The sequence below is a fragment of the Gavia stellata genome, chromosome 10 (assembly GCF_030936135.1).
Source record: "Gavia stellata isolate bGavSte3 chromosome 10, bGavSte3.hap2, whole genome shotgun sequence".
NCBI lineage: Eukaryota > Metazoa > Chordata > Aves > Gaviiformes > Gaviidae > Gavia > Gavia stellata.
Genome location: NC_082603.1, coordinates 8,711,173 through 8,738,452, shown reverse-complemented (window position 1 = coordinate 8,738,452; position 27,280 = coordinate 8,711,173). Strand labels below are relative to the sequence as shown.

Below are 27,280 nucleotides of genomic sequence, written 5' to 3'. Positions count from 1 at the left end.
CAATTCTGAACATAGCACTTCATGTCTTCAGTACGGTTGTACAACTTGTCACCTGCATGTGAAAAGCCTGGAAGGTGAGCAGCATAACCATGGGTGGAAATGGTTACCCAAGGAACACTTAGACATCAACACAGAAGGTGCACACAGACTTATTAGCCACAAAGCACAGACAAGCCAGCAGATGAAACTAAAAATCACTCTCCTAGCATAAGCTGAGCGCAGCTTCAAGGTCTTACCCCTGCTAGGCATCAACAGGCGCTTCTTCATGTTGCCTGATAGAGCACAAGTGAACAGAAAAGAGAAAAACATCACATCAGCAACCTGAACAGCAGCAGTTTAAATAAAGTTCTTAATGTTAAAACACAAACAGTAAGATATGAAATGTTTGTAATTATATTTTAGATAAGCCACTTATAAAGTTAAAATTAAAGGTAAAAAATGAGAAAGATTCTCTGTATCTCTCTCCCTGCTCAGAGTAACCATTAAACCAACTGTTGCTTTCCCCTGTTAAGGAGAGCTACCCTCCATGTTCTCACTCCCATTAAGACCATTTGAACAGACCCTTTTACCCTCATTTGAGAAAAAGACTGCACTTTTGCTTCCTCGACACTCTCAGGCAAAAGCAACTCTCCAGAACAGAGCCCTCGAGTCCGTGCCAGGAACATCCTGCGGCTCTCTCCCATTTCAGACTCCTTCCCCTTGCCTTTTACTCTCGCGGAGATAAAGCCCGAACTCCACTGCACAGAGGTGCTCAGTGACAGGGCCAACAAAAACGAATACTCTGGTTCTGCGCAAGGCAGGAGCAGGTTTATGCCACGCCAGATCCGGCACATCTGTCTCCCTCAGCTAAGCAGCTGCCTGCCTCTCTCAGTGGCACGCAGCCTCTGGTAGCTTTGCTGAAAGCCAGGTGATCCACATGTTAAACAAAGCCACCTGGGAACTGCACAGCTACTACCTACAGGTTAAAAAGCTGTCAACCTCAAAAGAAAAAGGAAACATCACTGGAAAAAGCTATTAAGTTTTCTTCAAACTACTCCTTTAAAAATTGAAGGGAAGTTTCTCCTTCACTATCCCATTTGCAAGGTTGGTCAAGCCAGGCAGAGTTTCACTAGCACAGTAGCTTTATATGCATGCACCACCCAGGCAGTATACATCATGTGTCTCACCCGAAAGGAGAAATGGGACAACTGACTTTTACAAAAGGAAAAAAAACCAACCTCCCTCAAGAATAAGAAACTTGGAATTTATATAAAGGACTATAGTTTTAAATAATCTCCTTGTATTCCAAAAGGACAGAAGAAAAAGCCTATATAGACAATATACATTTTGCAGAAAAATATTTACCATCCATTCCATTGTGTTGTTCATAACTTCTTTTTCCCAGGATAGTTGGGGACCCATTATTAATGACAGGCGTAAACTTAGCAGGAGTCAGATTGTTGAGAGAACTGGACAAGCTCTTTGCAGGATCTGGTTTCGGAGGACACGGATGAGACTCTGTTGTAAAACAGCAAGGTGGGTTTTTTTATTTTATTAGTGAAGGTACTGGAATTAAAAATCTGAAAACAACCTGCAAACTTCCAAGGTGACCAAGTGTACCTCCCCTCATACACAAACTATCTCAGTCAATAATTCTGACTGGAGATTGCTATTTATAAAGCATTTTAAGTATATTTAGGAATTCACCTCTACTGAAGATGTTAAAATCAATGTCATAATATTATCCTAAAATAAGAGTTGATAACAAAAGCACTTTGTATCTATTTCCAAAACACTATTCTCTGACAATTTGGGATCATTTTGGGGATGCTCTACATTAAAAGCCATCTTTGGGCAGTCATGCAACACCCCTAAAGTCTGGGGAAATTACAACTTTGCCAGTTTTGCAAGGTTCGTAAAAAATACGATTTCTAAACTGGCCAAACAAGTGAGGATTAAAGCACCACCGTAAAGAACACAGAGTCTTAATTCAAACTTTTGGCCAAGGCAGAGATCAAGAACATGCTGTTCAACTGAAAAGATTTTTTGAGAAAGTTACAAGCAACAGCAAATAGGAGCTTCAACTGAGTTTTTCTCTCGGAGCCCCAACAGCTGAGTACCATGTAACTTAAAGCACACTGAGCACAACACCTCCAAAAATACATTCTGGCCGGTCCATCAGTCTCCCTCTATTTCTTTCACTCCCTTCTCCCAGCTCAATAGTCAAATGGAGACCCTGACACAGCACTAAAAAAAAATCTCAAAATCTACTGCTACATTCTGTACAGCTATTAAAAGCAGGATTTTATCCAACAGCAAAACTTCTTCCTTTATTGGCTTTATTTGGTTGCACTATACATATCCAAAGGTTTCTCAATCTGTATATCTCATTAGTATACAGCAGAAGTACAACACTCAACAGAGAAGCAGTAAATATTTAATAAACCCTGAGCATTACAAAATTTCATCAACAAAAATGTTCCAAGAAACATAAAATCAACTCCAGTTTTCTTATCAGAGTAAAAAGCCAATCAATCTCCTTGTTAATCTGGAAGCCTTCAAAGTATCACTGTCCACGCTAGCTTTCTGTGGTTAGACTCACATTAGACTGCTGGAACAACCAGAGACATGTCTTCAGGGTATCTCTAGCAACTGACAACAGTAGGGAAAATGATTTTGCATTCATTTGGAGTCAGAGCTGGCATGTCACTAGCTGGCCTCTTCCAGCACCTAGAACTTACACTAAGGTCCTGGACAGAGCTACTCAATACTCCCCCACAGATCAGCTGATGACGCCCAAGTCCTCAAGAAAACTGTAAAAAAAAACCCCAAAAAAGCAAGAAGAAAGTAAAGAATGGAAATATAGTCCCCTCACCTGGCTCCAGCACAGAACAGTCAGCAACTGATTCATAAGCTGGGGGACACAGTGCTGTCCTAAACCTGAGAGGCTTCTTGGAAGAGCCAACTGTAGGAACTGCCTCCAGACAGCTCAAAAATTGGAACAACGGGACTGACCAATTGTTCCCAAAACATTATGTTCATGCCTCCATTAGCAGATGGTAACTTGTCCCCGCACACATTGGAGACCACAGCAAACACATCCTCCCTTCACTTGAAGTTTCTGATGCAGCTCAGTAAGCCCACAGTGGACTGCTGAGCCACTAGGTCTGTCAAATTAAGTAGGAAAGGGCAAAAGGACAAGTTCCTAAGAAGGTTTTCATGTTTTGTTTTTTAATCCAGAACCAGCATGTAAATCCAGAACCAAATGGAACAAGAAATGGTTAGCAGAATTAGCTAGTAGGGTTTTTTGTTTGATTGGGTTTTTTTGTGTTTGGTGGTGTTTGTTTTGGGGTTTAATACCTAAATACCGCAGTACTGCTTCTAAAGGCTTTCGAACCACTTGCTTTAAAAGCAATGGGTTTTCTGACGCCTCAGGTAAACGTGCTGTGCCTGTAAAACAAAGAAAAGTAATTAGAAGGTAAAGACATTTAGATATTATAAGTAAAACTAAATTAACAACTCAAGTGTCCCGAAAGAGCTTTCCAATCAAAATGAATTTTACAGATTGCAAGCATGTCTTGGCAACAGGACACAAATGCAGGAGAATGCTAAATGTAATAGCAAACATGAATATTTTAAAACAAACAACAACTCATGAATTTAAGTTATTTGTCTAGCCTGCAATCGGTGAGAACACTCTGCAAGTATAGCCAGATTTTGTGAAAACACTACCTACGAGCAAGAGAGCGTCTCAGGAAGTCGCAACTCAAACTTTATAGGAAAGGGCTCCTTTGCAAGCAGGTGCCCAGCTGCATCACCACTCACATTCTGCTTTGATTGCTGCGCTGTTAATAGGCAGATAGGGATGTCTTGCAGCATGCCAAGGGCGCAAGATATCTCGACATAAACGTCTGGCAATTCTTGTCAGTTTTGTTGTATGCAGATAGAAAGCTTGTCGTGTCTTCATAGCAAACTTGGGACTCCCACTGTTTCGTACTGGCACACCATGAGGACTCTAGAAATAAAGAAGAATAAATATGGTTTCTAAGAAATAATTATTAGAAAGTATGGTTTTAAAGAAGAGAAAGAATATAATATAAAATCACATTCAACTACTGATTCACAGACATAAGAACAGAAATAGCATTACAAATGAAAATATTTTCAGCTCGGCTATTCCCCATTTCCCAAATCTTACCCATCAACATTTGGAATTTTCTTCCAAAATATCTCAAAGGATAAAGCAAAGGTAAACATTTTATCTTCACAGGGAAGGATTTCTGTGCTGTCCCAAGTTTTAAAGCAGGGATCCAAAAGCCAGACCTAAAGAAGTTACCTGATGGTATGACACGATTTAGTGCTTACAGAGCCAACAGAAAGACTCTCAAACTTTGTGTGCTTAGAGTTGCTCCGGATATACAATGTAAATATAAAAAAGCATTTGTAAGAGGGAGAGGAAAATCAGAAAGTAGCTGTATGGCTAAAATATACATCACAAACTCACTTCCCAAAGCAAACTTAGAGCATGCAAGAATGTTTTTGTCTCAAGAGTTGCAAGAAGTTCTGTTTTAATTCTGACTCTGAACTCAATGAACGTATTTACAGAGCTGTCAAATATTCACTGCATGTAATAAAGAATAATACCAAAAGATGTTTATTTACTACAGAAAGCAAAAGCAGTATTTCTTAATGAAAAGCAACTAAGTCAACCAATAAAATAATTAAAAGTAGTATCCTGTTATCTCAAACCTGACCACAGTTGGAAAATAGGAGGAAATTTCAGTTTGGGGAGAACAAGGCTTTCCCCTCTCTGACTATTTACATACTTTTTAATTAACAAACAAGAGGTATAAGGCTGATAAAACCTGGCAGTTATCTCAGCAATTAGGCAGCTTCAGAGGGCAAACAGAACCCTGGAAAGGACAGAGGTTAAACACAAGAAATAGAATAGAAAGGGAATGATAGCAAAAACTCGGAGAGAGGAAAGAAATTAATCTAAGACCAATGTTTTGTGTGCACTACCCTTCTGTCCATGTGATGCAGCTACTTTTTCCAATCAGCTCAACATATGATGCTTCCAGTCTGAACTTCCACCAAATTCAGAAAAATTCTTAGAATTTTGGTTTTTAAGTAAAAGGGGAAAAATTAAACAGAAAAAGCTTGTACAATGCTTACTCAAAACCTATCCAAAAGGAAAGAGGATTAATTAAAAAAAAAAAAAAAGGACTAAGTAGAAAAACAAGATAAGGGATCTCTAAAAAAGCCATTAGCTATTTGTGGTATCTAATTTTGAATGTCCCTTGGGAAAGGGAACAAGTTTCCGGAAATCATGAATTCCTTTATGGAAAAAAGAAGTCCTCTTCCCCCTACAGCAAAAATCATAGAAACTGAATACCGGAAACACTGGCTGGCATTTCAGTTTTTTCCATCTTCATTAAGTTATCCCATACATTTGATGGCTAGTTTCCTAAACAAATGATGTCTTTTTCCTCAGGGCAGTACTTGGCAACAAATTACTTGCTTTCCAGGCAAGAGCACCGAGCAGTCTGCTTTGCAGGTACCTACCAAATTATTGCGGTTCGGTCCTGGTCTCTCCCCATCTAACCGTGTTGGCATTTTCAAGCCACCGTATTTCTTCCAGTATGTCCAACAGGATGCACAGAGGCGACACTGCATGTTAGGGGGACCCCAAGAATACCACTGGTAAGACTGTGTGGCTAGAGATAACAAAGGTGGAAATTATATATATCCTTAAATAGGATCACTTTTCAGAGCTTATTCTCTTTAGAACCATCACACAAAAAAAAAAAATCACAAAAGAAAACTCACACAAAGACAGTGCAAAGCTCAAACAGACCTTAAAAACCTGATGATGGCTTCACTGTCATCACCACTGTTAAATGTACTTGTGATTTCAGCAGAAATAATTACACATATAAACCCCTTTTAATACATGAACAGAAAAAAAACATCTAGTAGGATGGGAAAATTTCCTGCCAATGAAACTGAAAGCTCTCATTTTGCAAGACTGGTAGACAACAATTTCTGCAGAGCATGGGAGAAAGCGAGCATGAAAATTGTCTTCAGGAGCTCCCCATATATTAATTTTACTACTAAAGAACACAAGAAATCTGTGACTTGACTTCTTGTATAGTCCTACATTCCAGCATCTCTAAAGGCTCCCCATAAAGGAGCACAATATTAGAACTCAGTATATTAATATCAGGCAGCAGACCAAATACAATGATATCACATATTTTGATATCTACTAAAAAATTGACAAAATTGTCAAGTTCACACCTTGATGATTTAAGTCTTTGCTCGACAGCTACCTGCAATTACATAGGACATTTACTAACTCCCCCTTTAGTATGTCATAATTTCATTTCAAATGTAACACCAGTAACCCAAAAAACCCCCCAACTTTGCTTAAATGCTGCTATGTCCAATTCTGTCCCCCCACCCTTCCAAAGCCTTCTCTCCCACCACAACACATCTTTTATTTTAGTGTTTGCAACACAGCATTCAGGCTCTCTATGCACAACTGCCACATTGGCATGTCACTTACTGTAACAGCTTTCACAGGCCCGTCCTGCTCCTGTGTTCTGTGCCTGTACTCCAGTACCGTTTACCACTCCTGGTTTGACATTATTTACATTGATCTGGTTGGGGTTTGGCTTGTTACTTAAAACACAAAGCAAAAAGGAGGACAAACATTAATTGAGGCATGCAATTTCTTATGTGACTTAAAAAAATATGGCCCAAAATGTTTCAAGATTTAAATTTCGTTCATCATGTGGCTTCCAGAACAAGCTGTACTTACCAGCAATCTGACTTCCCAAACACACTGTCTCTGATAATATTTAAATAACACCAATAATAAAAATAACTCTAATAATAGTTAGATGCCATTTTCCAGAGTCCAAAACCATTTAAAACCAATAAACCAGTGAGGCCAGGTAAGTATCTTACTCACTATCCCAGACATTCTAATCTAGGTGACAAAAAGATCTTATCTACAGATCTCTCTCAGTCCTCAACATGAGTGATATTTTACTTAAATCTCCAAAAAGAAGCCTGGGGGAAGAAGCAGTAGAGGTAGATGGAGAAAGGTCATCCCCTGCCTTATTCAGGGAAAGATAACCCTAGACTGCAATCACAAATATTGCGACGTTGTCTTACTGCGAAGATTTGCATGACATAGCCACAATTCACACAAGCACACCCAACATATCGAACAAAATCTTTGGACATAGCATATACACAGAGATATTCATGAATATGAGCCTTCTGGCAAGTCTTAAACTATGGTCTGCGCTTCTACTAAAAAGCATTTAGGTTTCTACTAAAAGCAAAAAGTCCGAAAGCTTAACATCCACAGAGCAAGAAATGCACTGATGGCTGTCACTAATACATTCTAATATAACAACATCTGAATCACCTCAGCTCATCCCTATACTCTCTTAACAAGCTTGACTCAGGGGGAAAAAAAAGCTACTGGCAGGAGCTGAGAATGGAAGGGCAAACAAAACCTTGGCATAGAGAGCAGTATGGAATAGTACAAAATCTCTGCAGAGGAAGAGGTGTCGAGGGGGAAAAGGAGGCATTCAAAAAATCCTTGGCATGGGAGGGAATAAGAAGGACAGAGAATTGATATTGCAGGGACAGGACTTCTGGGGAATGGAGGAAGATGGGAGAAGTCAAACAAGAAGTTTCAGAGAAGAATATACAAGGAGCTTATAAAACACCCAAGGACTCTCAGGTGCTGTTAGGAGCTCAGCTTATAGAAGCAGCAAAAAACAGTCAGCCTTTGGTGCCAACTTCTGAACATAAGCCCAAATTGTAGTGCCAATTACATTGCCCTCATATTCTCTTACCTGAAGGTCTTCAGGTCTAAAATTCCCTTTTTTTCCAACTGATAAACCCATGATGTGGAATCCACTTATTCAAGCAGAAGCATCTTAAAATGGCTTTCTGAAAACACACTTGTGTGCAACAGATCAGTTGCACACTGACACAGGAGTCACAATGATTTCAGTGACCCAGAATACTTACTACTTTTCACCCTGGCTAGTGCTGCAAGAACAGCATTGTGGGAATATGGCCAAATTAATTTCTTTCTAATGGGGCATCAATATTAGGTTTCACGTTCTCAGCAATGACCCCTGAAAGCAAAGGAGTTCCAAGTGACTGAATTCTGAAAACAACTGGCCCTTGCAGCTCCAGAACAAACCCAAACGCTACTGGAAAGCTTACACTGCCCTGGAAGCCAGAAGGTCATCCTTCTCATTTGAAGACGTCTGATCAGGCACTGAGATACAGAGCTCGGTAAAGCCCCATTTCTACAGAGACAAAATAGATTCTGCTGTGACTGTCCTACAAGGACCACACACACATTGCATAAGGAGGTAAGAGAGTATTTGCCCAGTCCAAGAAAAACTTCAGATAGCATTCTGATGGTGCTCCTCGCTGTAAAGTTCAGGGCCTTTCTGCAGAAGAGAATGCTTAGGAGGCTAAGCAGCACAGAAATACTGTGAGTTTGTTCCTTCAGTACACTGAGCAGCCCATACACTGCACAAAAGAAGCAGAGAAGAAGGGGGAAAAAAAAGGCATTTAGATTAACAAGCTTGATTAGGTTTTCTTCTCCTTGTGCTTATTAATTTGCCCTGCTCTTAAAACGATTAAAGTGTTTTGAGGTGCTTATTAGAATGGCACGAAGTTCTGACACCACAGATGGCAGGAGATCTGCAGACACATTTAACAAAGGGAAAGTTGAAAGAGGGTACATTCATGCTACCCAGCATTTTGGTCTGGCATGTCACTATAGTAACCTGCTGCAAAAGAACTTTTGCCAATGATTCACCAGCAAACTCCGTGTGCAAACATTACCAAGATGCTGTAAAACAAACAGTCCTCACAGATGCACACTGTTACAAGCAGTGTTGCTCAATAGACAGAGCAGAAGACTGAAGTAAAGAAAACTAACGTTCCACCCCAGGTCTTATGGCTCAACATGAGACATGCTGCTTCCCTTCTATACATTGATTTACCCTCTGAAAAATGCAGTAAAGGAGTCTTAAATCCATCAGTAAAGGACACAAAAAGGTTTTGGTTTTTTTTTTTCAGCAGCATGCCAGGAAGCCCTGATGTGTCTGGTTGTAAACAGTAAGTTGAGAACAAGACTGCATGCATTGGCATGCACATCCGAAGTACTAAGATCATGCGCAGAAAGGAGGGTGATGGCCTGACCCCGTTGTCCTGTCTACAACCCTTATCAAACTTGTATTTCAAACACCAGTGAAAGGGATGCAGGGGTGAAAGCTGATCACCAAATCACACTGATCACAAAACTGTCGTGCTGTAGTTGTGACAGTAACTTCACTTCAGGATTCTGGAACAGTATAATTAATGTAGCTGCAACAAGCACCAGAAAGCGTCCTGCTCCAAAGCTAAGGTCAAGTTTCACAGTGGCAGTAACGAAATTTAGGCACCTAATGAGAGGCAAAAAGCTCTTAATTGTTGATGATATGTTAATTAAACTTGTTTGATATCATCAAAGCCTGCTACAGCTATTAACAAGTGAATCAGATGAATAACTGGATGAATCATTAGGCAATTAATGAAGCTGAAGTGAAAGATGCAAATAAGGTAGAGAGAATATTGATGGTGCAGTAAACTATCATTTCCAGTTCTTACATCAACAATGGAAGAGAATAAGGTGATAGAGCACATGCAGAATGAAGGCACTGGAAGCTAGCCACCATGGACTGAAGCCCCTGCCCAAGAAGCCCAACCTGAAGACAACCCTGAGCACACAGAACACTGAAATCCCTTCACTACATGACTGGCTAGCATTTCACCCACAGCCCAGTGATAAAATTTTAGTTAAAAATAACTATAAACTTAACACCATCGGTGAATATTTCCCATTATTCAGGAAACCGTAGTGGTGCTAGATGCAACAGAACAATTAAGACATTAAGCCTCAGAAATAAGAACAATTTTTAATCCTTTGTAAGGAATATTAATGCCATCTACCTCTAGGCATATAATGTAAGTGTCTGGATTCCTTATCCAGACAACAGAGAGGTGAGCTCTCATCACAGGCTACTGTAAATATCGACTTCTAAGAACAGGTCTAATGACTGCTAAACAATGCTTTTTGAAAATGAGAAGCTTTCTCCAACAAAATATTGGAAGATCGACATTTTAAGTAGCACAGCTACAAAAGAAAGTTCAGCATTACACCTTTACGTTTTTCACGCTGCAACAGACCTCTGCACAATTAAACAAGGAAGGAAAAAAGTCTTGCTCCTCAGGCAGAGGACAACTAACCAACAAAGGAAATGTCTTCAGCTTGTTAAGCAGTTGCCCCTTGTAGTCATCCAAAGCTTTGACCTATTCCTCCAGTTTCCCTATTCCCCTTAAAAAAAAGAGGCAGGGTAGGGAGAATAATATTTCCCTACTTTACAAGTGTTTGCAAGGCAGCGTTTGCATCTTGTCAAAATGCTTTGAGATTCTCAGATAATATACTGTAAGTAGAATGTAGTATTCACATTCTGTTCTTACCCCTTCTGATATCACTTAGATCAAAGCAAAAGAGAAAAGCCACACAAAATTGTGTGTCTCAGCCTTCGTGATTTGCAGATGTCCTAATCCCAAAAAGCACCAACTACGCAACCAGACCACCATCAAAAAGAAGCAAGTAACTAACTAGTACATATGATGCCTATAAGATTAGTAAAACCAGAATATGACTTCCACAACAGCCTGAAGAGTATGTTTGGGCACACGCTAGAAGGAGAAAGAAACTGAGACTACATCTGCAACAAGAAAGGTCTCCGAGCCCTGCATTCACGCTGGTGGATGACAGGATGAAGCGTGTAAGAACATGGAATCTCTTCGTGGATTCAGGCTTCTGCTGCTGCTTTATTTAACACCATTCCCACTGACAGAGAAATTGCTACAGAAAACAACTAAAAGATTTTTTTCAGTATTTCCTGAATGCAGAATTCAACCGATTTTATACTTTTTCCTTTCACCAGGAAAGCACATTGGTGCTTTTCAACCTAAGGGATGCATTACAAAGCCATGCATACAAACATTGGGTTCAGTCACATCAACCACAGATGTCTGTCCCAAAACCAGGGTTGCTCTTGGAAGGAGCACAGGAATGTTTGTCCAGTATGTAGGAAAGAAATATTTTTCCAATACGTAGGATGTTGGTTTATGTCTTGATAACTTCACATCCATCAACTGTATGACTCTCCATACTTCAGTTACCCACACTATAAATTTGGGGCATAGTCTCAAGTTAAAAAATATCAACTCTAAAGCTTCATGTAGAACAGCTATTTTTCACTGTATAACATGTATGTGACATGAAAAATAACCTTTGAAGACCACTCCTATAGTTTTTATTACTTTCCTCCCCTTTCCCTAGATTTTCCTATTAACATCACAGGAACAAATGAGAGTCCTATCAGTGGAAGACAGCCAGAGACAAAGAAAAAAAGATAAAATTGTTTTGAGTCTGATATCCCCTGGGGTCTCTCTTTGCAAACAATTTTACACCATTTATTGATAGAATAGGTTTCACTCAAATCAGCTGATATGCTTCTGCATAGGTCTTGTGACAGCCTACATCAAGTAATTTATTTTCGAGGTGACAAGTGGATCATTATGGTTCAAGCCTTGAAACAGGAATGGGCTCAGTAACACGATAAGGACGAATCAATAACATTGATATTTAGATCCCTACACTATTACAAGCTAAGAATATAATCTTCTTCTAGGTCACAAGATAATGTAGATGCAATACATTCCCTATGTGCCAGACCTTGTACTGAAACTTGAGTAGAAATAATCCAAAAATCTTAAAAATACTTAATTGTTGCCGCATTTGGAGGTATTAATAGCAAAAAAGCCGCAGAAGCATTCATGTGGGATTAAGTAAGTCATATACGCAATTGCTACTTTTCCTGATACCCATGAAAGGATATTGAAGGAGGAGGAAAATTTGACACCCATTTTATCAATTAAATGTTATGTAAATTAAAGTATAACACTCATAAAATCAACCGTGACTGTAAATCAAAGCCAGAGACAAAAATAGCAACCACACGGGTAGAGACAGAAGTCTTTTCCTGAAGTAGAGAGGTAAGTTGCTGATTTGATTATATTCTCTAGATAGCAACAAGAATTGTCTTGCTGAGATAGTGTTGAGGGATAAGATACCACTCCAGGCAGCCATTATCAAATGAGCACTATAACCTTTCAAATACAAAGCCCTACCTACATACATTCTAATCAAAGAGCAACAGCAAGACTACCAGGCTTTCTCGTCTGCAATATCCTTTTGCATCCACAGTCTAAATTACATTGGCTTTTGCTTTACAAGTTTATCACATTGTGAATTCATGTTTAATTTGATGTCCAGTGCCCCTCTGTAGAGTAACACCATCCACAAAAAGCAATATTACACCTAATTTTTAGTAAATTCACCTGAGAGAGAGAGAGACATATTTCAAAGCAAAAAAGAAAACAGGGATCCTCTATTTTCACAAGAAATAAGGGACTGTCTTGCAAGCTAAATGTGTAAAACTTAGTTTTGCCTTAAATAACAGAACACATGGTAGAAGTTCATAAATATTTGAAAGAAGATAGCATAAAAGAGTAAAGGAGTTATTTGGGATAATACACATGGGAACATATCTGGGAGTGAAAGTTCAAAAGAGAAATGACAGGAGAGATTTAAAGTTCCACACTATAACAACTGTTGACTGGGTTATGCAGAGGAAATGCAAGAGGAGAAACAGATTTTACTAAGAATTTATATATATATTTTATACTTTATACATATATAATCACATATTAATTTTAATGTTGTTCTCTACATAATTTTTTATATATCTAAATGACATTAGGAAACAACCACACGATGGTGATCCACTGACGACAAAAAACTAATAAAACCAGATTTATTATTGAGTAGTTAATTAGCTACCCTTTTGTTCACGACTGTGCTGACCTGCTACCAAGCCCCCAACTCCCAGTGTGTACAAAAATAAAAATTAGAAGATAAGAAATGATTGCTTCTGGATGGGAACATTATACAGGATGAAGGAAATGAGCAACATGACAGCACAGCATCCTAACCAGGAAAGCCCCAAAGGGAAAGTCCTTGGCTGCCCATGGAGGAAATACCCTGTGTTCCAGAAGTAGAAGGTCAGCATGTGAGAACAGCTTTGTCTTTTACACACTCATAACCAGCAGCGTAAGCATACTGGGAGGACTGCTGCTTTGTTCTAGCCAGCTTTGAAATACCAGAGCTATCATGTTTTCTTCCACAGGGCTCCTAGTTGTTTATTAGCATCAGGATGGTTAGCATTAACTCAGCTAAAATACAAAGGAATTCAAGCCTATTCAAGCATCAGAAGGTTTGTTATATTGGTAACCTAATTTAGTAGTTCTCTGACATGTTTGTTCAGCTATGTCTCTCATTATGTAATTAAAGCAAACACATAATACTGGCAGGCCATGGAAACTGCTACACCAGACCCTCTACAATGAAATAGAAAACAAAACAATACAAAAAGATACTTACTAGTTGGGTATATACACTTGTTTTAGCTTGCTTTCTGCTTCCGCTGCTTTCAATCGTTTCTTTAAAAAGAAAAAAGAAAAAAGTTAGAATAAAAATGAAATAAGGACTATTTTACCTGAGAGTCAAGTAATATACCTGTAAAAACTTCAGCGCTTATTAACAAACAATGAAGTTTTCCTTTCACTGAGCAGCTACCACAAAACCCTTTTCAACAGGAAAATATCCACTGAAAACAATTGCGGGCATCAAATGACTATGTACACGGCTTTTCAAAAAAGTCAAAGAGATGACAATCTACTACTTACAAGAACAAACTTTTCATTTCCATTCACTTCAGTACAAATTCATGCATTGTTCTTACCACAACTCTTTTTCTTTTTTCTCCCTGCAGAGGAAGATCTGACATACCACTTTGTGTTTCTTCTCCATTATAATACTCACCAACTGGACAATAACATGCACCTTCTCCATCATATCTCCTCAACAGCCAAACCAATTCAAAGAGTTTGAAGGAAGACTTTTTTGGTAGATAGTCCTCACTTTTGAAGACTGAGTGACACAGGAGATTTTCTTTGAAAGTTAAAAAGGCCAAGAGCTCAACTCAAAACTGATGCAGAATTACCAAACAGATTTTTTTAATTATGGTATGTCATCACTTCTGACTAAACATCAGCCATGGGCAACCTGTATATTTGCACTTTCTAGAGGTGAGAAGCTCTAGGTACACAAGCACTATGCGTTTATCCCCCTCTGAGACAAAAATAAACTCTAGGCACACGTGCAAATCTCTGGGGACAGGTAGCAAAGAACATCAAGGGGGTAAAAAAGGGAGAAGCTAACTAGGCCAAACAACCAGCCCCTAATGAAAAACACCATTGCCAGGAGATATTAAAGAACGTAACAGAGATATGTTTAAGGGAAAACACATACAACAAGTAGACTTTCAAAGTACGGGGACGCATGTTTAGAAGTACACACAATTTGTCTCTTTACATGGCCCTACTTTAGTAAAACCATCCACTAACTTCTGCCCACATTTCTCGAGTAAATGGATTACAGGATCCTTTCAATGGGATGTTTGGAATAAATTCCCCCAAAATAGCACTGCTCCTTTCTTTTGTTCAGCAACAGCTGTGAACTTGCTGATAGACCACAAAAACATGGCTGAGGTAGGCAATTAGCATGAGCTTTACTAACCAGCCAAGAATTCTTTTTCTAACTCAAACCTTCATATCATTTAAAAAGTAAAAGACACATTCTGAGGTTCAAGTTTTCTCTTTATTACATAAGCTAAATTAATTTAGGCTGAATCTCTGGAGGCCTCTAGTCCAACCTCCTGCTCAAAGCCGGCCCATGCTCTTCAACATCCATGCCGGTAACAGCAGTCTGCATAAAGCCACAACAAAGTTTTCCAGACAAACCAGCAGCACAGTGATATTCTAGACAAACAGATTAGGTTAACACTTTCTATGCAGCAGCCTCAAGGCACAGTCTAGGAAAATAATTGAAAAGCTGAAGTCAGTATCTTCATAGAAACAGTAAGCACCAGAAAATGTAATAAAATTGAAGAGTGTGTCACTGAGGAACTGGACAAACATAAAAATCCCTTTTACAGGGACACAATGGACACACACAGAAACAATGAAGTAAAAGTTTCCTGTAAGCATAAAGCTTGCTTTGATCAGAAGGACAGTCTTAAGCAACGGTTTTCCATTTGACCACCTGACAGTTCCTTGCCAAAGCTCTCTAGACTCCTAAAGAACTCCACTCTTCCCTTTTCCTGCAAATAAAAGTCAACCTATCTTAAAAATCAAAGAATGAAGTTGTCAGACAAGAAAACAAACAGAACTTCTGAAAGTTATCCTGAGACTATGGGTACACCTTCGGAGAGCTGCATCCAAAAGCTGATTTTTTTCTGCTGGTGTAGGCAACCTTCCCAGATTGCTTCTGTTAAATCTCATCTAGGACAAGGACAGCTACCTGAAAACTGTCCTCAAGAAAACCCAAATGAAGACTTCGTGGAGACAATCCCTATCAATCCCACAGACCTGGAGGAATCAATAACACACATTGTACCGGCAGTCGGTGATGGAACTAGAGAGGTTCTCCCTCCGAATGCAAACCACAAATTCAAACCACTCTGCCCAAGTCTTTTTACATAAGAAACCAAAGCATCCAGTGACGGGACTCAAAAAGTGCTGCGACAATGGTTCTCCAACAGCATCAGAAACCTTCCTCTACCTTCCAGAGAGAGGCTACCCCAAAAAAATCATCCTTCAACAAAATGCATGCTCTCAGGTGCATTTCTGCTCATGAACTGGAGGCTGTTCCACCCACAGCCTGGACTGAAAAACAGGTCTTCTCTCCCCAGGCACGGACTACCACGGGCAGTTATGTCAGCAGATGAACAGCCACAGAGCTTATACTCTCCCCAGGAATTACAAGGAAGTCTAACATCAGATACTGATAAACAACTTAAAGTACTGCTTGATGAACTTTGTACAAGAATCGTATTTCCTTGAGACTGAAGCAGGAAATTCGGGGAACTTCCACTGGTAGACAACTGTTGTTTTGGGTTGTGGGTTGTGGGTCGTCCCCCCCCCCCCCATTTCCACTAGATTTCTAGACTGTGGAGGAAAAAAGCTGCAGTTTTCTTGACAAAAGCTCCCAAGGGGACTATCTAGAGTCATCATGTTATGACAGTTTTGGAAATCTATGAATGGAAAAGCTTCACAGAAGCACAAAGAATTACCAGCAGCTGAAATATTCTACTATCCACAATGTAAAGTCATTTGCCTTGGAGGCATGGTTAATTTAGGTATTAAGCAACATTTTAGTAAACTGGTGATGAATGTTAACCTCACACCACAGATTTTTCTGTGATTGATGACCATGGTGCAAGCTCTGAGCTAACAATTGCCATAAGTCACCTGGACCTAGTAATACCTTCCTCTCCTACAGCTAGCTGCCTGGAAATCAGCGCAGAGCACGACATACAGCATACACCTTTATTAAAAACTAGTATACCGAGAAAACTGAAGGTTTTCGCAAGGTACCACAACGTACTGAAGAAAAGGAGGTTGGTTTTGCACTAAGTACTTGCAGCTCTGCACAATCAATAGACCAGATATGATGAGTTTCCTGTTTTCTGACAGAGACTGATACCAGAAGGTACAGAAGAAAGGTGCCTGAAATGTAGTCATGCACAATTTCAGAATACTGCCTTCACAGAGAAAGTGCTTTGCTAGGTCCTTTGCCAGTTATTGATTTGTGCCTGAAGTGTATTTACGCTATAAATTCTTAATGTTGTCTGATGTAGTTATGAATGTCCTCATCCACAAAAAAACCCTGAACATCTGTAACTTTTTCTAGTAGGTTGGCCTAAATGCTATCTTTTGTCTTTGAGTTATTTATATATGCACATCTTAAGCATATCCTCTTATTTACTTCATCATATTTTCACCATCTATAAAAGGGAGATACTACCAACTTGCCTATCCCAGAGGGACCAAGGGATTAAATTACTAAGCACTGTACATTCCAGTTGGTGCAAACATCTGTCCTTTATATATCCTCTCCCTAGATTTAACATCTTTCAGTCTACCCACTGAGTTTGAAAGAGTTTTATATGTGACATATCAGAGCAAATGTTTGTGGTCATCTTCTAAAAAGTGAACATTTATAAACAGGAAATAACAGAAGAAATCCAGGAATGCAGGGGATATTTCAAGGTCCGCAACGCAAGAATCGGGTTTGTAGACAGCATGGGGATGCCTCAAACATCCTCAAATATTAAGCCTTTATTAGTTGATGATGGGGAAGATAATCTCTAAATAGCATTTTCTGGATTTAGAGAACTTTCACACTGTTTACTCTTTTTCAAAACTCTGAACACACAAGTGCTGCTGGAAGGCAAGGGAGATGGGACAGAAAAGGTAATTAGTCCACGGTGTATTTGGGAGGAATGTTTCCAGGTGCTTGTGCTCCAGCAACACATCTCAGCACTGATGTGTGGTACCTACGGTCTCTGTCACTTGCTTGCCAAAACTGCCATAGTTCCATGTTACTGTAGGCTTAATAGGAGGTGTTTTGGGATAAAACGTCCTATGTATGCAGAAATAACAAAGAAATGTTTTTCCACTTTGCTAGCACACAGTACTTTATGAAGGCCCGTACATTAAGATGTCACTCTCAGCTCTTGGCTAGGTAACAAAGGTGGTTTGCTTTCCTTAATAAAAATGTTTTTTGTCTACATCAAGATTTACCCAGAGCTCTCTCCTTTAAGCTCCCTACCTCATGTAGTCAGATATAATGGCACTTCCACTTCCTCTAGTATCCTCTCAACACTATGCATACCATAAAACTGATTTTCTCTGTCTCTTCCTCCTACACTCTTCTAATGGCACTTCCACACAACAAATAGAGCAGTAGAAATTCATAATATCTGATCTTCCTCTTGAAGTTACATGCTCCTCAAGCACAAATAAAAATGCAAAAAATAAATTAAACACTTCAACTTTCAGAAAGCACATGACTAATTCAGTCATCTGCCACTGCTATGTCCTGAGCTCTTCTCAGGTGCATCTCAGCACTTGGAAAGTGTTATGTTTTAAAGTTTCCAGAACTTCCCCTCACGATATGCAAAAGAGAAGAAGCATTTAAAGAACTTTAAAAAAAAGCAAAAACCAAAAACCATCACCTGGAATTCACAACTATGAAGAAATCAACCTTTACTTCAATGAAAATGTAGGCATACCCAAACATCACATGAACTCTTGAAGACTGGGGGAAGCCACCAGACAGCAGTTACTCAGTGGATGTCATTTCAAACTTTTCTGAATCAGAAATACAGGCTCTTGTGAATTTACATAGGAAATCTGTGTCAAGAAAAGGAGGCATTCAAAGGAGACACGGGATACTGAATTTGGAATGCATCTCCCTCTTTTCCTTCAGGGCAACTCTGAAAGGGTGTCTTTGACAGGAAAACTCTTGGGATCAGAAGCAGAAGCCTACATCAGACTACAAATTCTGTGTTGACATTGCAGTAGAAATACGCCTTCTAGCAGTTTTGTTCTTGGAGGGTCAGTCCTTCTCTTGAAATGATTGAACTCCTAATTACTCTGGTAACCCTCAAAAGCATGGTATAGCTGAAGCCAAATAAAAATTACTGGATAAGAGATCCAAGTGCATGCTCCAAAACAAGACAATTTGCATGTACCTCAATCACAGTATGCTGCTCACAAGACAAGGAAGTGTTGTATTAAGCCTTTCAATCTCAGGTATACCAAGCGTAAGTATACCTTATTGTTCAGTTCTGAGAAAGGGTCTTCTGTTGAAGTCAACTCAAAATTTAGCTTCCTCAATGGCAAGAAACACATGGATTCTGCCTCAGGATTATGACAGTGCTTTCTTGCTTTAAGAAAATCTTAAAGGAAATACAGAAGGATGTAAACAGTTCCCAACTAACTGTTTTTCAAAGCAGGCAATTGGCTGATGACAAAAAACTTCATTACTATATTGTGTAAGTCACAGAAAAAAACAGTTTAAATGGACTTTATGTTCATTCAGCCAAAGATTCTACAAGAATGAGCAAGTTATCAGTATTTGTTTCAAGACAATAACGTACAGCCTTGGAATAGAATTTAATCATCCTCTTAGAAAGAGGGCAAGTGAAAGTGAAACAACTCGGGATACACAGTTTCCATATCCTTACTTAGTACATTTCAATATCTTATGTACAAAAATGCTGTTAGCCCCAGAACCATTTTGTGGTATTAGACTAAGGAAAGAATCTACACACACAAAACACTATGAAGAAACAGATGGAAAAAGTGGTGAGGGATGTGCTTTGCCAAAGACTGTGCACACATCAAGTAAAATATGAATGTAATACACCAGTATTTCAACTACAAATTCCTATGCTTTCTTTGTGGTTATATATAGATAGCTCTCCCAGGCTTTTTATAAATGTTTAATAGTATTATTTGCTTGTACAAGCTGGGAATTTGAGATGAGGTCTTCAGCTCAGTTCAGACTTAATTGATGTGATATCTCTGTACTGCAATTTCTACCTGTTCAGCTTAAACTCATACTGTCTCCTAAGTGCAGAGCCTCTAATTGGAAGTTTTCCCCAAATCCCACTCCCTGGTATACTGCTGGACAGCACATGTAAGGTACAGTATAACCATGATCGAAACCCTACTGCATAGGAATATTGCAAAACAATACAAAAAAGTGTAGGTTTGTTGGGTTTTTTAATTGCTTCAAGAACAAATAATCAAAGTCTTTCACGCAACTATCCCCTCTGCAATTTTGTCTATGTAGTAAGAAAGTTCAAGAAAGGGGACAAAGCAAAAGAATTTAACCACCTCCTAATCAAGGCACAGTTTCTCCAGTTGTTTTGCCTTCCCAGCACACAGGCCTGGAAGCAAACATCTGGGACCCTATTCTGATCTATGAGGAGCGGCTGAGGGAACTGGGGTTGTTCAGTCTGGAGAAGAGAAGGCTCAGAGGAAACGTGGTTTAGTGGGCATGGTGGTGTTGGGTTGATGGTTGGACTCGATGATCTTACAGGTCTTTTCCAACCTTTAGTGATTCTGTGATTCTGTCTCCTATGGTATCCAAGAGTGAACACCAAAGAAACTGCTCCCTACCCCGTATTCCCACCACCACCATTGTTACATACCTCAAGATGAGCAGGAACAGAACTTCACCATTGCAAATGTATCGCGGACTTTCTGAGCAGCATACAGATGCTTTTTGGTTTAATCTTACCCAAGAATTACTACTATTATTTGCTGTTCTGACTGCACAGGGGTGACATTTTCATGCAACAGCCTAAGATTCTAGTTTTTACTGACTGACAAGATAACTTTCCTCACTTTTTCTGATACCTACCATATTGCTAGATGGATTTTTATCACTAAAAAAAGTGAGGTGAGATAAAAGAAGCTGGGAAGAAGATAAATGGATTTCTCTCAGTGCAAATACTGAGCGTAGTATGGGCTGAGTACACTCAGCTATCATCTCCTAAACAGCTGCAGTCAGACAGTATAGCAGCACTCACTATATCAATGATACTCACAGTGCCATGGGGAAGAAAAGACCATGACCTCATTTCTTCAGCACCTTTTTTCCCCCACACCATGCCAGCTTCCATCACCATCCCAATATCCTAGCACCCATCTCCTTACCAGAAGGAAAAGTTTCAATCAAAGAATGAACTTGGGGAAATATTGGAATAAGGATGCAGTTAATATTTTTTTAAAAATAATACAGAATTGATGTAAAAAAGAATTCTCATTTGTCCTGAGGTTCCCTCTGCAATTTAAACAGTGTTCCAATCAGAAAGAAAGTGGTAAAAATCACATTACAGACCAAGGTGCACATGCCAAATATTGGTCAATGCCTCAGGCATCTAGTCTTTATCCCAGGCTGAATTTCCAATGGAGCAAGTTAAGGCAGGACATTTTTATAACTCCACTTTTCCTAATACTTCAAATAGGTGCCTGAACATAATACTGACAATTATCATGAAAAATCCATTATATATTTCTCCCATCTTTTAATTAATTTTCCCATTAAATATTGTAAGTAGTTTTCAGCAACTGATACTCTGCAACATTTTGCATGCTGGTTGCATTGTGCTTGCTTTATTTAAGGGACCAAGCAGCCTTCATATTTAAACAAGTAGAGATAAAAATGATTGTAAACACTAGTCATAGTTGATTCTCAAGTATAACGAGTCTGGGAATTTGAGCCATCAACGCTTCCCAGACAACCACTTTACTGGCAGTGCTTACATGGGGGAGCCTCCGTGCACCTGCAGTCAAAGTCATGGGCAGGCGGAGGTAGATAATTAGCATGGGTGCCTGTTGTATAGCAACTGCCCACCCCCCCAAAAAAAGCTGAAATTTAAGTTAATGCTGACCTTGAACTCTACAGGCAGAAATGAACTGTATTCCTTTCCTCAAACTGCTGAACTCCAAAACAGGTATTTGAAAGCTCCAAACAAATAAAAGTAGCAGCAAACACAAAAAGAAAGTACAAATGCCAATGCTACATGTTTGTGTCTACAGAACAGCTGATGAGTTTAGTGACAAGAGATTGTTCGGTGCTTCAGATCATTAGAGAATCCACCTATTGGAAAGGCTGAACCCCAAGAGGGAGAATAAAACAATGCTTGGTTTCAAAAAACATCTTCTGTTAGAATGAAAGAGGTGATGCTGACTCTTACCTGCTGAACGTATCTGTCTGTAGTTTTCCACATATAGTAATACTCTATTATGCTTGTTAAGGACTTCCATGGGAGCTAGGGACATAAAGGAAAAGCAGCAGTCATTGCAGGGAGTTGGCACACAGCCTCTCTGAAATTCACGGGATTCCTTTGACAGTTTACAGCAGAGTCTTGCGACTACTAACCCTCCTGACAAAAAAGACAGTCAGTGTCTGAATCTCCTAAGGGCATTAGATGCACATGGGACCCATGTTAAATTAAGTGCCCTTTCAAAAAAAATAGTGCTTTCAGTGTAAAAGTAGAGCAGGTTACAGGTAAATCTTCACACCACATTGGCTCCACAGTAAACCGTTCAAGAGAGTTGGGGGAAGGGAGCTCACTGGCTCAGACTCTCTCTGCTTGAGCAGCAAAGACTCAAGCAAGAGCCACAACTACAGTATCACAGTTCTGATTTACTTGGCTTCTACTGAGCTGGCCTATTAAAAAAAAAAGTAATAACTATTAACAGAATTGAGCCCTGCCAGCTCTGTTCTCTGCGTGAGAAGCACGAGGATTTCAGCAGGACCACAGAGAGTGTTGTGCTGTTTACAGGTCCCTCTGTCTAAAAGATCAGAGCACAGGACAAGGAACACTGAAACTACTTGTTTTGTCTCAGAGGACTCGAACACCGATACAGTGAAACTTGGCTCTCTTTACAGTGCTCCATTCAATCTACAGGCTAAGCACCTAGGGTGGAGCTTTGGCCAAACTACAGGACGCTTCCCTTGGATGCCCAAGATTCCTTTTTAAAACTTTCAAAAGGCCCTTTCTGAAACTGCATTATAAAAGTGACTAAATTTTCATATTTCAGAAGGCCCAGTACTTATTCTCCTTCAAACACAAATTAATCTACAGCAGCTAGACTGTCACAACACTTTCCTAAATCTTCCCTCAGCTGTAGTGGAGCAGATGATTTTAAATTAACATCTCTAAAGGAAAAGCTATCATCTGTGATTTGAAATTCTGACTGTACAACAGGCTGTCAGCAGTATGAGGTCTGCCTTTCCCCAATTTACAGCAAGAAACATGCTCCAGTTCGAAGCCCTCTTCTTCAACATGAAGAAAAACAACACAGTTTAGACAAGCTGTAAACCAGCTCTGTCAATGATCAGAACTGGTCTCCATGTAGGCCTTCATTTTATATACTTACAAAATCTTGCTGAATGTCAGTGAAATCTTTTCCGTATTTTTCTAGTGCTTCCTCAAAGAGGTTTGCCTCTGAAGCAGACCACTCTTCCATCTCATCTCTGCACAGGACTGGCCCACCTTGTGGCACAAGTGCAGAGATTGCCTTGGAAATGTCATAGACATTTTTGTGCAAAGTGTCCATAGCATGGAACTACATGATTGTAAAAGAGAAAGATAAATGTAAGGACAAGCATCTAAGGGGAAAAAATGCTTAACAGTGAAACAGCAGTGACAAAAATTCTGAACCAAGATTTGAGGGTGCCGTATTCTATACCTAACGCAAAGTCAGTAGAAACTTGTTCCAACCTCAGACTCATTGTAATTGTCAGTGTACAAGTCTAACGTTCACTAACAACAGTGCAGTTTGTGGAACATGAGCCCTTGCATATCAATAATTCCTACTTAGCTACTCACCAGCACCACCACTGTAGCACTATTGTTAAGAAAATGCACAGGATAGAGACCCGCTCACCCTAGGACTGAGCAGCCCTGTTAGGTACCATCCACAGATGGGGCATGAAGGTAGACGTCTGAGGGTGAATTTTCTAATAAATTTAGCCATGCACTTTCTTTGTCAAATAATCCAGAAAAATTGCATCTAAGAAAAATATTTAAGAGCAGCACTCCCTCCAAAGGCCACAAATCCCAAACAGATTCAAGTCAAGTCACATATCATAGCTAAGTAGGAAAAGAGAATTACTCCCAAGAGCAATTACTCCTCAGAAAGCTGAGCTACGAGTGTCTGCAACTTGTGATTTACAAGAGCTGAGAACACGTGAGGGAGGAACTGGTATTAGTAAACGAAAGCTTGGTTTTATTTCCTGGTTTCTGTAGTTTTAATCAGGATGTTATTTGCCTTTCATCATACCAGTTTTGTGCGCGTGCATAATTAATCTACAGTGGTTTATCCTAGAATTTGTTCTATATATGATTTCACATTATTCCAGTTATGAGGCGACGCTTTGATAACAGTTCTCCGGAGACTTCTAAATTTTATTCAAATTTTCATTAAACTTTCTCTAGCACAGAAGTTCAAGTTTTCACTTCGCTCTGTCTACCCAGAATCATTTATGATCATAAAATATTAACAATGTCACCACTCTTCAAGTACTCTAAAATGGAGCTCATCAAAGAGAAGAACTGGATCAATTGAAATTTCTTATCTGACCACAAGCTCTTCCCCCCAGACAATCTTGCCCAAGGATGCCAGTGACAGTCTGGTGTTGGAGAAGTGATGAGGAGTGGCGTTCTGGCATTGTAACACTGCAGACAGGCAGATAATCATTTGCATTCTTTTCGAGACAGCTACTAAGCCCATGCAAGAGATGTGCAGTGAAGCACGTCATCAAAACATTTTAATAAAACAAAACAAAAAAAATTATCACACAGAATTATCCATGAGGGATCATAGGAGGCACAAGGCCAGAAAAAGTTACTTCATATATTAATAAAGGGTTCCTTTACAAAGACGGGATCTGCTTCACAGCAGGCCACAATTACAACCCATCTGCCCCTCTCTCTCTGCCAACTGTTACTGTTGAGGTGAATATTTTGTATCTCTCAAAAACTTAAGGTTCTCTTAAAAATCTTACCAGTGTGATGTCCCTAGAGGCTGCTGCAGCACTCATGTGCAAACTTGGCTGTCTGACAGAACTACTGCAATCTAGTGCTCGGGCAAACGTACCAACAGACCTGAAAGAAATTAAACAGAGCATTAACTTTGCATGCAAAACAAGCGTAAGTATAAACACCCAACCAACACTTTCTGAGATCGGCAGACTCCATTTCTCAGTAACAAGATTACATGGTTTGGCTCTAGTTCTGAGCCAGAAACCGGTCCCTTCAGATGTGGTTTGTTATTATGAACACTTTACTCTACTTAGTTCATGACCAAAGAGGCTTAGGCATAGGAGGGGAAACAGTGAAAGACTCATGGATCACAAATGGGAAGTTTTGCACTACTCTCTCATCCCCTACCTCTCAACAGAATTAAGCTTTAACAAAAACTGAGCACAAGAAAGCTTTATGAATGGCAAAAATCTCTTCCACAATAGCAAGAGCAGCACTGCCTTGTGCAAAGGTACAGAGACAGATGACAACCAGACAGAAAACAATGCAATAATGCAAGCATTTTTTCTAAAAGGTTTCAGGAATATTAAAAACAATCTTTATTTCACAACATAATATAGTATAACATACATATATATTATATAGCCTGCATAAGAATACAGCAATTCTCGAACACTTCCCAATGCCAGCCATGCCTGCTTGTGAGACCTCAATCCCCATGCTCCTCATTTAATCCCTAAAGAAATTAGACAGAGAAACCTTTAAACAGGAACATCGGTTCCAGTTATTCCTACTCTCCTTGCTGCTTGCCACACCCCATGGGTGAAAAGCTTGTGCTCCTGCACAGTGAACCGGACCTGAACTCGTCTGAGCAACTACAACAACAAAAAAAGGTGTTGTGTTTTTTTTATCTCCACTCAGATCACTTCCCCAAACTAGTTGAGCACACAGAGGAACAAACTAATGCCAAGCAATGCAGGAGTAGGAAAGGTAAATGCTTAAGCAGTAGTTGTCATCAAATACCTAATTTTGGCCAAAATCCAAAACAGCCTCCCCCACCCAAGTTTCTGTGGTGATTCACACTTCGCCCTCTTCCCAGCCTCCCAGTCAGTATCCCCATCCCTGCTTCACAACTCCCCCATCCCCAGCTTTAGCTGAACTGATACTTTTTTTCCTGTGTGTGGCATCTAAGTATAAACTGGATCGCTTTGCTGATTCCAGACTGAAGTGATTTTTATACTCATCTTTTCAGTGATTCTCGTTACAGAACGCACACTCGAGCGGCTGTATCAGCAAACCCAGTGGGCAGCAGTGAACAGCCAGAAAGCATTACTAAAACCAGCTTCGCCACCAAAAGCCTACACAAGTTGGAAACCCCCATCAAAAGCAGATCTACGGTCACTCTGAACCAACCCACATGCAAACCCGCATCCGCTGGGGCACTTCTACCCTCGCGCTTCCTGCTGGCTCTTCCTGACACCGACACCAGAGCACTGTGTGGCTGAGTGGCAATTTGAATCAATCCTGCTGAAAATTAACCCAGAAAACAAAGTTCTTAGCTTTTCGGTGGTGTCCTGTACTTCACTTGATTACAAGCAACTGTGAAACGGCAGCCTTGTCAAGAAGGGTCCCATAAGAAGCAGGAATACCCTTTGCTGGAGATATCCCAGCTCTCCCCATCACACCTTCATCTGTTTGTTCCGCACCGCTGGTGGAGACTATCCTCTCCCCGCTTTCATCCATTTCCCTATGTCCATCTGATCAAGTAGAATTAATCTGTCACATATAAATCACTAGTTCAGTCAGTTTGACTTTACTGTTGGCACAAGTCAGGGGAAACAGCATGTAAAACATGTAACAGCATGTAAACATCATGTAAGCAGCACAGTGAAACTTCCAAGAGGGGGTTTTATGGTGATTCTTGGGTGTAGCCAGCACGCTCCGAACTTCATGAACTTTAAAAAAGTCTATACCACAAAAAGCACATGTTTAACCAAAGGCAAAAATGTATTAATGGATTCTGAACTGTGAGATTTTCTTCAGTCTGGACTGCAGTTAACATTTTTAACCTTAACCAACCTAGTTTCACTCTTGGCTCCCTGTCACTGGACTCGCAAACAAGGCCCAAGCAGCCATGCAAAGGTTTTTAAGTGCTGCAATTCAGATTACCCATTTTTAAAAATTTTGGCCAAAGTTCATAATAATGGCAAGTTTTACCTTCAAAGTGCATAGAAAAAAATTGATTTGGGTGTCTATTTCTGAGTATACACACTTCTCATCTTGAGTACTTAAAACACTGAGTTTCACCATTTCCTTCATTTACCTTTTTTCCCCCTCCCTGTATTTCCCTGAGCTTGTACCATTCAGCATGTTGAACACATTTACTGCTGTTTGATAAAACCACATCCTCATTGCATTATCCAGCTGCTTTGATCAGAACTGGAGGGCACCGTCCAGGCAGATTCTTACACACAAGCTCTAGCGTTGCCTCTCTGGCGAGCATACTATGAACTTACCCCACCATGGGCACAGCAATGCCACACTCAGGAAAGTTCAGGAAGAAATTCAAAGCAAACTCAGGAGGGGAAAAAACAAGAACCAAAAGGCTGACAGAACCAGGGCCCAATTTATCAGAATATCTGAAATACAGGCTTAATTCTGTT

The 27,280-nt window shown here is 39.8% G+C and overlaps 1 protein-coding gene across 1 annotated transcript in view; it reads right to left on the bottom strand.

Annotated features, from left to right (window-relative positions):
* Positions 1 to 27,280, bottom strand: part of MTA1 (metastasis associated 1) — an 85,103-nt gene that overhangs the window by 18,777 nt on the left and 39,046 nt on the right. The window contains exons 8-17 of the mRNA XM_059822285.1: positions 24,641 to 24,740; positions 23,011 to 23,199; positions 21,822 to 21,896; positions 13,586 to 13,644; positions 6,548 to 6,663; positions 5,545 to 5,696; positions 3,805 to 3,994; positions 3,340 to 3,429; positions 1,345 to 1,497; positions 237 to 272 (exon numbers count right to left, since the gene is read on the bottom strand). Of these exons, the coding sequence (XP_059678268.1) occupies positions 237 to 272; positions 1,345 to 1,497; positions 3,340 to 3,429; positions 3,805 to 3,994; positions 5,545 to 5,696; positions 6,548 to 6,663; positions 13,586 to 13,644; positions 21,822 to 21,896; positions 23,011 to 23,199; positions 24,641 to 24,740 (1,160 nt within the window). The remainder of the gene's footprint in view (positions 1 to 236; positions 273 to 1,344; positions 1,498 to 3,339; positions 3,430 to 3,804; positions 3,995 to 5,544; positions 5,697 to 6,547; positions 6,664 to 13,585; positions 13,645 to 21,821; positions 21,897 to 23,010; positions 23,200 to 24,640; positions 24,741 to 27,280) is intronic.